We start from the raw sequence: 12,485 nt of genomic DNA, 5'->3' as shown, positions 1-12,485 counted from the left end.
TCTTTGTTCTTTGATTTATTAACATTGTAATAGTTCTATTATTTTATCGCTCTTAACTCATTTATTTGGATATTGTGTTAATTTCTGTTGGAACAACAAGTGTGTAGTGTGTGAATTTTGTGAAAAAACTCAAAGTCCCACATTGGTGGGAAATGAGAGTTTTACTCTCTTTATAATATAGAGAGTGGGCTAAAGGGGTGTGGCCCTTGGGCTACCCACATTTTGTGGAGAGGGAGGACCTATATGGTAAACCATATATCACACGCGCGCCGAACCGAACAGAGCCGGGCTGGGCTGGGTCGGGTTTGGGTTTGGGTTATTAAACAAACTTAATTTTTGTTACCGGTTTGATTAATATTCAGTTACAAAACGTTTTACTGTTTTGGTTTAAATTTTTCCGTTACATTGCTTGATTCTCGTTGCTGTTTTACTGCTAAACGTTGCACCGTTACACTGATTTAATGCCTTGATTCTTGCTTAACGAATACACTAATTGCAGTAAACGTTGCTAATCTTTCTCCCGTTTTCATGCTTAAGTTGTTACGTATCTTTACCTATAAAAGGACGGTTCCAGCTTTGTTTTTTAAAACACGAAAAAAATACACAAAACCACTTTGCAAAATATATTTTCTCTTCCTCTCAAAACAGTCGAGCAGTTTCTTTCTGATTTTCTGGTGTTCCGTTGTCCGGTGGTTCGGTGCAAAACCGCCGGTATTTTATACTTCTGAAAGACTGTTTTATCCTGGGGGCATCCGGTTTGGTACGAGCTGCTTGCACAAGTTTGAGGCAGTGCCGCGAATGTTCTAAAGAGAGCGACATAGTCCGCGACTCAGTCTTATTCTCGGTAACATTGTTCTTACTATTTTATTTGTGCAATTCCATTTATAACAATTTCCTTTTGGCATATTTGATTACTAAACCTCTTAAAACCTTTAAATTCCTAGAAATTTTCTCTAGTGCTTTAAGCTTGGCTTTATTGATCGAACTTGCTGTTTGTCTGTTTCCCATAGATGTCAACGAGTAATTAAAAGTACTCGTATGTTTAAAAAAAAGGGAACTTTGCTAGATGGCCTAAGTAACTGTATAAGGGCTTCTAATGCCGTAGCTGTAATCAAAATCTATTATGAAGAACTCTGTGTAAGCATATTTGGAATAACAATTAATAATGCTCCGAGGTTTTAATATAAAACAGGTGACAAGCTTTGAAGATACAAAGTGCATTAGCGACTTTCTTAGGTGAGACGGACTTACAATAATTTATGAGAAAAACATATAAAGAACGGAATGAACATATAAACATAAAGGTTGTTACTCCACTGATTTTTAAGCACTTGATCAATATTTGCTCGAGAACATAAAGCATTTTTGCAGCCCTCAAACAGTAATCAAATTATCTCGACAAATTGATTGATTTATGATATTATCATACGAGTAGTATACTTTTGCTGTTTTGTGCTAGAATTGTTACTTTTTATTATTAAAAGACCTTCATTTAATTTTGCAAAACTATAATTAATTGATTTATATCGTAAATTGTAATTCCATCGAAAAACCAAGTATTTCAAGAAAATCATATAGATCAGAAATCAATGTTGAGGGCAAAATTGTGACGCCACTAATTAAATTTTTTTAAATTCAAAATTCCCTATTAATTTTCCAAAGAGAAGTTTGCAAGCAACATAAGAGTCACCATCTGAATCTCATTGCGCATTTGCAGTTTTGCACCAAACAACTGGCTTCCGTCATTCAAATACAACAAAATTAAAACGTGCATATCATGCTAGATACCATGACAGGCTTCGGTACCCATCAACTCCTACTATCCACTTCTAAAAGAACGGAGGAAAGTTAGGTCTCTTGAAATGATTTTTACTACTATTTCACAGAGAAGGGGCAATTCAGAGCATGGTATCCCACTAACGCGACAAAATACAGCCCCTCCAATAGCCTGGAATACTAATGATGTCTATATCCTGCATAATGTTTGAACAATTACAGGAGAGCATCAAACATACCTATAGCACGTGCATCAACTAACTGCTAGCTAACTTGACATTAAATTACCACACTACTAACTAATTAATACGCGAAGCACTGTTATCAAAATTGATGCTCATTGAAGCTTGGCAGGAATAATGTACAAAATCTGTTTACTTCTTGTGCCGTCCAAAAGCTTACCCCTATTTAGCTTTCCTTTTAGTCTGCTTCTGGGGCTTTTTGGTTCCGGCTTTTGTTGGTTTCTTATCAATATTCTCATGGACATCATCATCGCTACCATCAGAATCAATGCTTTCCCTAGACTTCGACTCAGCTGTAGCCTTCTTTCCCCCACCTCTGGATCTCTTGCTCTTGTTAGCATCTTGACTTTCGTTCATTCCTTGTGGTTTCCTCTTTGCAGTAGCTGAGTCATCACGAGTTCCTTTTGTCTTACCATCACTCTCATCATCATCATCATCACCACTATCAACATCGTCATCATCATTTTTAATAGATTTCTTCCTTCTAGGTGGCTGCTTTCCACTTTTGCTATTCTTCATTTGCTTAAATTTCATATTCTCCACTTCATCTTCCCTACCATCCCCATTATCATCATTTGCATCATCATCATCATCGCTTTCGTCCTTGTTCTTTTTAGAGGCCTGTTTACGTGGTTTAGCAGGAGCTTCTGTGGCTTGCACTCCAGTTAACTTTTGAAGTTCGGGAACATAAGCTGAAGTCTGACAATAGAATGCAAAGAGTTAATTCTGCTGCAGTACAATTGCACAAAAGAAGTTAAGAAATAAGACATACCCTTCCACGTACAGTAATGAAGTCAATTTTCTTTCCTGCATAAAGCCAGGAAAATATTATTAGAGGTCATGCACCAATTTTGCTAAAAGTTGTAGTCTATAGCTAATAAGCAACAGCTACATCCAACGCATAAAATCACAGTAAAATTAAATGGACAGTAGAGTATGATCGTGTTGAGATTCAAAACATTCAGTTAGTATAATTCCCAAGTCCCAACATTTTGCACATTTTGTTATGCAACTACTGAGTATTTCATAAGGGGTATGAAGACAGTGCAAGGAGATTAAGCAATGCTTGATTATCCTTAAAATTAATTGTTCCAGGAAATGATGAGTCGACCAAAATATTTTCGATGACAATTACAGAGGACAAAGAAGTCTATGAATTGTCACTTTCATGGCTGAGTTGAGCATCCGCATACAAGGTTAACCTGCTAATCTCTTATTAGCTCTACCAAGGCAGCTTGACATCCACAAAAAATCAATTTTCCAGTAAGTGCATTAACTTGTGTAGTTGTGTTCTATTATTTGACAGTGGGCGTGCATTCCGTGCAATGAAACAGAGGATTTGTGCCTCAAATAATGCATAATGTCACAATATCAATGAACACTCAACAAAGCAAATCTGAATTGCGTAGCATCATCCATAATGCCATCATTCAATAATTTTCAATTAAGTTGGTTCACTTCATATATTGTCAATAGCAACGGAAAATGCACATTATGTACCAGCAATTCAGAAGTGTTAAAAAAAGAACACAGTTCACCCAACACATATAAGTATGTAAACAATTTTAAAAGGAAATTTAAGATTCTCTGAGTGAGGAGATTAACCATCGACAAAAGCCTTTCCAGGCTTCTTTTCCCGTGAATGAAAAATCCAATTACTTGGATATTGGCTACTATCAGCCCCAACCTCAACAGCCTTCTCAAGTACCTATTAATCAAACGGGAAATGGTAATTTATTAGAAATCTTACCATTAACTTTTCCAGGTTTTTTACCCCAACGAAAATGAAATAACCAATCAGAAGGAAAGTGTTGAGAATCAGCATCAACTTCAACCGCATGCTGTATAACCTACAAGTGTTGGGTCTAAGCATCCTTTTAATCTGGTTATATTTCCTTTCAAATTGATATGTTATACTATAGTAATGTTTAAGGAAAAGTTCTGTGTATTAAAAGACAACCCACCTCCTTTATGCTCTTCAGCAGTATGGCACCCTCCTCTTTTGACAGGGAAGAGGCATTTTGTGAAGGATGAATTCTTGCCTATGAAGAATAAAAACATCATAAATATTCATGGAATGCTGATTAAAATTTCCATCTTTTCAATTTCAACAGAGTGCAAGATGCAAAATGAATTTTGTTTTAATTCTTTGGAATGAACTTTAATAAGGAAACTTGAGGTATAACTTCATACTTAGAGATACCCACAATTAGCTTGAAGAATACATGAATAATTAGCCTTTAAAGAGTTCATACTTCACATATGCTAGATGTTTCTTCTTTACTTAATTTCACAATTACCTCTCTCTAGTATGGCTTTCCAAAGTTCCATGTTAGAAAAGTGAACAATCAACTTGAATATGCGGAAGACAAATTCCTCTAACAATCAAAAGTCAAGTTGAAAACTCACTTGATATAGCACTTCATCTGCAACCCAATTCCCGATGCCAGAAATAAAACTCTGTGAAGCAAAACAAAACTCGGCATCAATGTAAAGAAATGGAGGTATATTGATGGATATAAATGTTAGAATTAAGGCACCATAACTTGATACCAAAAACTAAACTGCTCTGGTTTAAAGTATAATTGAGTTGGACACAAATTCCATGCAGTTAGTCACACAGCCAGGGAAAGAAGATTGAAGAGCATAAACTTGAAATGAAAAACAAAGTATTATCTTTCATGTATGGGATTGGAGACTGATATGTGGAGTCCATTATCATGTCAACATACTACTATACAAAGTGTTTCAAGGGCGTGCCAATCAGATTGGAGTGCTGAGAGCCTGAGATGGATACTCTGAAATTGAATGGAGCGTTGTTAAATCTACTACATACAAGTATGTGATGAAAGCAATTTGGATAACGTGTCCAGCAATAATATACCACAATATCCCCCCCCCTCTCCTTTTCTCCCCCAACAAAGCAAATAACGACAATGAGGAACAGCCATAAATTACATAAAGTTGCTAAAAACTTAATGCCATTTTGCATGTATTTCAAAATCCTGACCTGATCAAGCAATAAAGGCTTTATAGCAATTTTCTTTTTGCTCAAGGATTTAATGAACTCCCCTTCAGTCATGGGTTCCAATAAAGCATCTGGACCGAGTGCAGATATTGGCGGAACTGAAGCTGGCTGCATCACAATTTAACAATAATTAGAGATTACACTTAAGATTAAGGAAAAGAGGAACATGGTATGCTTGGAAATTCTCATATACATTATCCAGCAAACGAACTGTAGCAAATCTCCTCTTGTCCGTGAAAGAAATCTCCAGACCATCATTTAACTGCAAATAAAGAATAAATTCATTTGAAGCTCAGCAACAGCACCAGGCAATATCAGAAACAATGTTGGGTGCTGAAATTTTGAAGCAGGAGCAATTACACAAGGGGACATTAGTACCTACAGTATTAAATCAAATCAACTTACGTTTTTGAACAAGGGGCAATTAGACAGATAGGGATGTTATTACCTAAAAAAAATCAAAGTAAGTTTCCACTCATGCCCATAAACTAGTTAAGTTGATGAATTATGACCAATCAGATAGGACATAATTAGGGATGTCAATGGGGCGGGGCAGGGCGGATGTTGGTCTTCCCATCCTCAACCCCACCTAATATTTTCATCCCCATCCCCGCGGCGGGTCCAATATTCATCTCCATCCCCGCCCCAGCCCCAGCAGGTACAGCTCCAAAACCATCCCCACCCCACCCCCATTTGGATATCCATCCCCACCTAATCCCCACCGCGGCCCCCACCCAAGACCCACCTAATCTCCGTCTCTAAAATACATAATCATACATAATTAATACGGATTATAATAGAAATAATACATTCTTAATATTACACACATTTTTGTTTATAATATAAGTGTCGTACAAATATTATAATTAATATTATATTTCACGTAATTATTTTATAAAATAGTATAAAAGTATGTAATTTTGCTTTCAAAGATATATAGATGTGGGTATGAAGTGGGGATGAGGTGGGTACGAAGTGGGGCGGGGCGGGGATAGGGCGGGCACATCTTAAAATCCACCCCCGCCCCATCACCCATGGGGGGTATGGTTTTTATCCCCATCCCCGCCCCACCACCCGCCAAACCGAGACCCATGGCGGGGATGGGGCGGGTCTCCTACTTGACCCGCTCCACTGACATCAGTAGACATAATCAAGAAAAACTTATTTCATGACCCTATGTAGAACACAACCATGATGGCAGTCTTTCTATAACAAATCCTAGATAACGTTGCACTGAATTAAGAATTCTTACTTCTATGAAAAATTTGGAATATTTTGAGGGCCATTCATCAGCATCATTTACAGCAGATCTGCAGCCAATGAAAAACATGACAATATCCCATGTTAAAATTTGACACAGCATATGACATGCTTATAAGCAACATCAAAAAGTATAAGCCACATAGCATATGACCATGTGTAATGAAGACCATGTCAAATGAAGAGATATGAGGCAAAAGGAAAACAACCATTAAAAATACAGAATGGATACACTGAATCTCTCTCTCTCTCTCATTATGGGATGGACCATTGAGCCTCAAATTTTATACAATTGCTCAAGAGAAAGACCAAAGATCAGGTCAATACCAATCTACATCATTGAGTAGTTGATAAAATATCCAATTTGAAACAATGTGGTTTGCACTGTAAAAAGTTTTGCATGGGACAGGAATTATGAAGGGCAAGGAAAGATGTTTGAAGATGGACCAGTACCTTAAAATTACGAGTGCATTTTTTATTTTTTTTTGTAATTTTGTTAACATCTACAACAAAAGTATCCAACGACAACAAACTAACTCCAAATCTCCAACAAAGGATAGGGTACAGACATGTCGGAAATACATATAGGTTTGATAAAGCTTCACCTTATTTCCTTCAAATCCCACTTTGTTGGCAGAAAATGCGGTGTAGCTTGTATATATGTACATCTAAACTCTAAATGTCTTCAAGTGAAGTTAACATAAACCAGTGTAAGCTTAAGAGATTTCATGTTTTTTCTTACTCTCTTTGAGGATGGATAATTGGAGTATTAGTTGACTTATGATAAATTATCATAGAATTTGATATATTACTCTCAGAAACCAATCTCAGCCTTCAAACTTCAGCATGTTAATAGTAAAAATTTCACATCAGAGAAATGTGTACTACAGGTCCTTAAATAAACTTATAAAGATAATTATAGCCTCATAGAGAGATTCTACTTTATACGTAAACAAGAAAATAAACTAGATTTAACATGCTGCAGCACAGCAGCACATTTCATAAACAAATCAGCTACCCATTCAAGTAGATTTTCCTTTTTGGCAGCTAACATACTTGGCAATATTTTGTCTCTTTAATGCCTAATTCTAACCTCAAATTTCAGACAAAGACTCCAGAGTAGGTCAAATTCCCTATGAGGATCAAGTTTCATTATTTCACATGCAATTCACCCTCAATGATCTACAGTGTTATGCACACAAATCATTTAAACAAGCAGATACTGTAATTAAAAATGAATTCAATCACATCAGCAATTGATTAACAATTATCTATCATACCTTTTATACTTGGTAATTGCCACACCCTTAATATATACAGCACCTGCCATCCCTGTGACATATTACACACTCAATCTACGGTGAAGATATACATATAAGTTGGAAAATGAAGTTACACCCTCTGTTACAAATAGACATATCTTCGTTTTTTACACAAGGCCCTATATAACACTACCTCCATCCCATTTTACATTAATACCTCCCTTTTTCAGTCTTAACACACGCCTTTTCCAGTAATAGTTTGATTGCATATTAATAAAATGTATTAAAAGTTGAAATTTTTACTAACCCATTAAAACAATCCTATCAATCTTTAATTTTATTTTATTTTTCCCCTTTTTAGTTTTTACATAGTTTAAGAAAATTGATGAACTTTGACTGCAAAATAAAAGAAAGAGTTAACTCTAAAGTGAGATGAAATGATGGACTAGGAATCAGCATATTACAGAATTCTCACATTTTATATCTATAGCATAAAATAAAATGCCATCTTTTTATACAACATTTCAAATTCAATAGAGAATACCCCAAAATCTTATCACCGTATACAGCACAATTTCACCATCCCAAAAACCCTAAAATCAGTTCACAAAAATTTCCAACATTTTTATAAACCCTAAAATCACAACAAATTAGGGAAACGAAAATTCAGAATAAAGAGATAGTAAACCTAGGGTTTTGGAAGAATTACCAAATTGGAATGAAGGAAAAGGAGGGGAATCGAGCTGAAGCCACATGTTTTTGCCCTTACGATGAACAGCAACAATGGTTTTATTGAGAAGAGCAGCTTCAAAATCGGAACGTGAGACTCCATTGATAACCTTGGAATCATCTGCAATAATTGATTTCACTATTTTCTTACCTATGCAGTGCTCAGCAACGGCGGACCTCGCTGCTTCAACCTCGGGAAGCTCGGGCATGGCGGAGGAGAGAGAAAATGGCGGATTAGTTTGTTTAGGAGAGAGAATATTTCGCGCGCTTTTTTAGGTCTGGTTTTGCCGTTTTGGTATATAATGCCACGGAGAAAGGGAAGGAAAACTAACAACTTGTTCAGCTGTTCTGGTAGGTTTATTTTCAGTTCATTTTATTTCAACTTCTAATTTTCTTCTCACATAAAATATTCATTTCAGTTCAGTTTAGCTCAGTTCAGTCATTATATAAAAAACAGGCCCTAAGTTAAAAAAAACTTGTTCTCTTAATCCGAGACTAGGAGATTAAGGATCTGTTCATATTTATTGAATTGAGTTGAAATGAACTGAATTAAGCTGATTGGAGCTAAACTGAACTGAATAGAGTTGAAATGAATATTTTATGAGAGAAAGAAATTAAGAGTTGAACTAAATTGATTGGAGCTGAACTGAATTGAACTAAAATTAAGCTAAAGCAAGTCTGATTTCCATAAGGTTTGATTTGAAATTTATTATGATATCTGACTCGATTTGATTTAATAATCTGACTAAACTTAGACCGCATTTTAATACTAATCTATAAAGAAAAACATTATTAAAATAGATCTTGTTAGATTCATCTCATTATGAAGTTTTAATGGACAAGATTCTTATTAGGTAATGTCAATATGTTTGTCCAATATACGAGTAATAGATTTTTAAAAAAACAAAAAAAAAAAAGTTTCTTATATATATATATATATATATATATATATATATATATATTGTTTTGTCCAATATTTATTTTAATTGATGGTTTGTTGGTCCATCCATTATCGACCTGCGATTGGTGTGATCCTATAGAATATATACACTACATTATAAAATTCTAAGTAGTTAGATTATTAGTTTGTTAATTTGTTATGGAGTAGCTACTTGTGGATTACTTTGACTAGTTTTTCGTTTATAATATCGAGAGTGATTGGTATCATATATGCTGTACCATGGCAAAGTCTTCCCAACCATATGACATCGTTTATACAACTTTGAAAACAAATCAAAGTGTAGAGTGATTGATTGACTTACCTAGATTTCCTTAAAATTTTCAGAAATTAATGTTAACAAGCATCCCGGGGCGCTAGATAAAGAATAATTATATTAGTTGAAATAGTATTAAGTAAGAAATGTATGACAAAATCACGCGTCGTTCGGTGTAATTAATATTAGTTTCACTCTAAAATTTCCACTTTCAATTAATGTTGTCTATCTGTTCACGCTTTTAGCAAATGAGAATATACTATATTTTAGTTATAGGGCTTGTTACTACTTACTCCTTACTAGTTTGTAGAGCAAATATTGAACGTATTTTTTTGCTAAATTATAGAGTGATGTGCAAAAGGCAACCAACGGAAAGTTGTTATTTTTTCAATTTAGCAAAAAGTCAAATGACTAGTTATAATTCAATTCAATCATAACACAACAAAACCTATGTGTTTATTTATTTACAAAAACCTATATATTAATTTTGTTGTAAAATAAGGAGAAATATAAGAGATTGAGAGGGAATTGAAATGTGTATTCTACTTGCATTTCATGTGATGAAGGTATACATATATATATATAGTACAATAATTGATAGAGTTTGCTTGGAGAATAATAAACCCTAAACTCTAGAAAGTTCTAGAGTGATACAAGATGGACATCCACACATATGTTTAGATAAGAATAAACCATATATTTAGAATATTCCGGAATGATATAAAGAGCTAATGGTCATCCACACGATATTTCATAACAAATTTAATTTTTTTGAACTTACTCATATTTTTTAATTTGTAAAGTATATAAACATAAAATTATACCGTGCAAGATGGAAAGTGTGAAGAAAAAAAAAACATTAATAATATACATTTTTTCGAAAAAGGAACTCACAAAAGTTTGAGGTAGTGAGAATGAAAAGCTAAACATCGCCCTCGAATATCTAATTATCGCCCGCAAAATAATGTAAATTTACGTGCTTATCCTTATAATAATGATCATAAAAATAATTTATTTTACCTCAACTTAACACTTTTAAATTTCAATATAAATCATCAATTTCCTAAAATTAATTTTACCTCAACTAGTGAGACTATAACGTCAATTACAATTTAAATCGTCAATTTCCTAATACTACCTCCGTTTTTTTTTTATGTGCAACTTTGGGGCAAGTTGCGGTTCACGAGGCAAAAGATTGAAGGGCAAAGATTAAGATAGTATAATGCTGATTAATATATTATAGGAATATGTAATTAAGGTGGAGAGAGAATGTTTGGTTAATTAATCAAACCACCCACTGCCACCACCATACCCAGCCACCACCACCGCCGCCTTCACCAAAACCACCGCCGGCTTCTCCACCACCACTACCACCCCCACGAAACCACCACAACCAACCCCCCGAAACCACCACCACCCTCACGTCTTTCCCTCCTTTTTCCGGCAGCCCCCTCCCTAACCAAAAAACCCAAAAATCTAACATACCCCTTCACCACCACCCCTAACCACCTCCACCAGACCACCACACCCCTCATATTCTTCCTGTATTACAAAAATCAAAACAAAACCCATAAAAATTGACACCAATCTACAAATTCATATGAAAAATTAATCCAAACAAAACCAACCTTTTCTTAGTTCTTGGAGTTTGCGAAGCATTATTTCCGGCAATAGAAGGAGAAGAAGTTCCAAAAATGACATGAGAAGGCTTAATTAATCCTCGAAGCTGCGTTTGTTGTTGATGTTGTTGTTATTCAACAATTCCAAAAGATCTTCTAGTGATGACTGAAGAAGGCGAAGATACCGGAGACGCCAAATAAAGCCGAGGAGGTTGTTGTTGTTGCTTAGGCGGTTGTTGTTGTTGCTGCTGAGGTAATTTAGGAGGAAGGGTAAATTGCGAAGAAGACGACGACGACGGAGGAGGCGACGGAATTGATGGAGAAGGTTCTAGATCTGCCGTGGTGGTGGTTGTAGTGGTGGTGGTGGAGCAGCAGCTTCTGACAACGGCGAGTAGATCCCAATTTTGGAGGGGTGTCCATGGATGTTATGAGGAGAGAGAAAAATAGGGGAGGAGAGAGAAAGTGAGAATAAACAAGGAATGAGAGAATGGAGACAAGAGAAGACGGTGGTCGTGACTTTTGAAGGAGGAGGGTGAAAGAGATGAAAGGTGAGGGTGAAAGAGATGAAGACGATGAGGATGAAGGTGAAAGCGATGAAGAGCAAAGATGAAGATGGTGAATGGGTGGTGGCTGGTGGGTAGAGAGATGAGTAAATGGGTGGGTAAAATTAGGTTAATTATTTTAGATTAGACAAAAAAGTTATTGTGTTTAAATAAAAAAGGGTAACATTAAGAAAATCTGAATTTTTAAGTAAGGGAAAATTTGTAATTTTTAGGGTTTTTGTTTACCCAAAATAGATAGAAAAAAGAAAGTTGCACATAATAGTGAACGGACTTAAATGACAATAGTTGTACATAAAAAAAAACGGAGGTAGTATTAAAAATTCAAAAAAATCACAACTACCCTTTTTTGAAATTTAAAATAATCTTCTATTTAGGGTAAGTATCACTAATTTTCAAATTGATAATACATTTCGTATATTTCATTATTAATATTTCCTTACCGGTCATCCTATCATATTAACGTGCTAAGTCACCAATTCCACGTAATACTCATACAATTTCTTACCCAATCGTATTCACCCACTCTATCACCATCCATTCATTCATCCATCCACACTATATACACACTCATACAATTTCATTTACAGTCACAATTTACGACCTTTAGCATTTTCGCCCATAAATTACAGCACATCACATGCATCTCACATAGAGAGTGGGGAAGAAGAGAGAGAAATTCAAAAAAAAAAAAAAAGAAAAAAAAAGGGAAAAAGACAATTATAAGTTAAGCAATAAGGAGAGGTCAGGATTTCTCTAAAATCTCCAATACTGGTAAAACCCAAACCCCCCCCC

At 35.2% G+C, this 12,485-nt stretch overlaps 1 protein-coding gene across 5 annotated transcripts; it reads right to left on the bottom strand.

Moving 5' to 3' along the window:
* Positions 1 to 1,667: 1,667 nt before the first annotated feature.
* On the bottom strand, positions 1,668 to 8,739 carry LOC110703220 (formamidopyrimidine-DNA glycosylase-like). Of its 5 annotated transcripts, none has more exons than XM_021880983.1 (11): positions 8,278 to 8,733; positions 7,587 to 7,638; positions 6,299 to 6,356; positions 5,240 to 5,308; positions 5,029 to 5,154; positions 4,428 to 4,478; positions 3,983 to 4,060; positions 3,776 to 3,868; positions 3,624 to 3,717; positions 2,791 to 2,825; positions 1,668 to 2,717 (listed from the first exon to the last, which is right to left on the bottom strand). In XM_021880983.1, the coding sequence occupies exons 1-11, from the start codon at positions 8,504 to 8,506 to the stop codon at positions 2,181 to 2,183; spliced, it is 1,422 nt and encodes a 473-aa protein (XP_021736675.1). In that variant the 5' UTR covers positions 8,507 to 8,733; the 3' UTR covers positions 1,668 to 2,180. The 5 variants fall into 5 exon arrangements, with proteins under 5 accessions (XP_021736675.1, XP_021736672.1, XP_021736671.1 ...); XM_021880980.1 differs by lacking the exon at positions 3,776 to 3,868 and having other exon boundaries at positions 3,624 to 3,726; positions 8,278 to 8,373; positions 8,449 to 8,729; XM_021880979.1 differs by lacking the exon at positions 3,624 to 3,717 and having other exon boundaries at positions 3,769 to 3,868; positions 8,278 to 8,730.
* Between the last annotated feature and the right edge of the window lie 3,746 nt (positions 8,740 to 12,485).

Source organism: Chenopodium quinoa, unplaced genomic scaffold (assembly GCF_001683475.1).
Source record: "Chenopodium quinoa cultivar QQ74 unplaced genomic scaffold, ASM168347v1, whole genome shotgun sequence".
Taxonomy (NCBI): domain Eukaryota; kingdom Viridiplantae; phylum Streptophyta; class Magnoliopsida; order Caryophyllales; family Amaranthaceae; genus Chenopodium; species Chenopodium quinoa.
This window is presented reverse-complemented; position numbering and strand designations above follow the sequence as displayed.

Bases quoted from the DNA above. Each gene is read 5' to 3' on its own strand.
- LOC110703220 (XM_021880983.1), bottom strand. From the start codon at position 8,506: ATGCCCGAGCTTCCCGAGGTTGAAGCAGCGAGGTCCGCCGTTGCTGAG. The intron at 5,309-6,298 runs GTAAGAATTCTT...CTTTATTTGCAG, and splicing joins ATTCCAAATTTTTCATAGAA to TTAAATGATGGTCTGGAGAT. The intron at 3,869-3,982 runs GTGGGTTGTCTT...CAACACTTGTAG, and splicing joins TGCTGAAGAGCATAAAGGAG to GTTATACAGCATGCGGTTGA.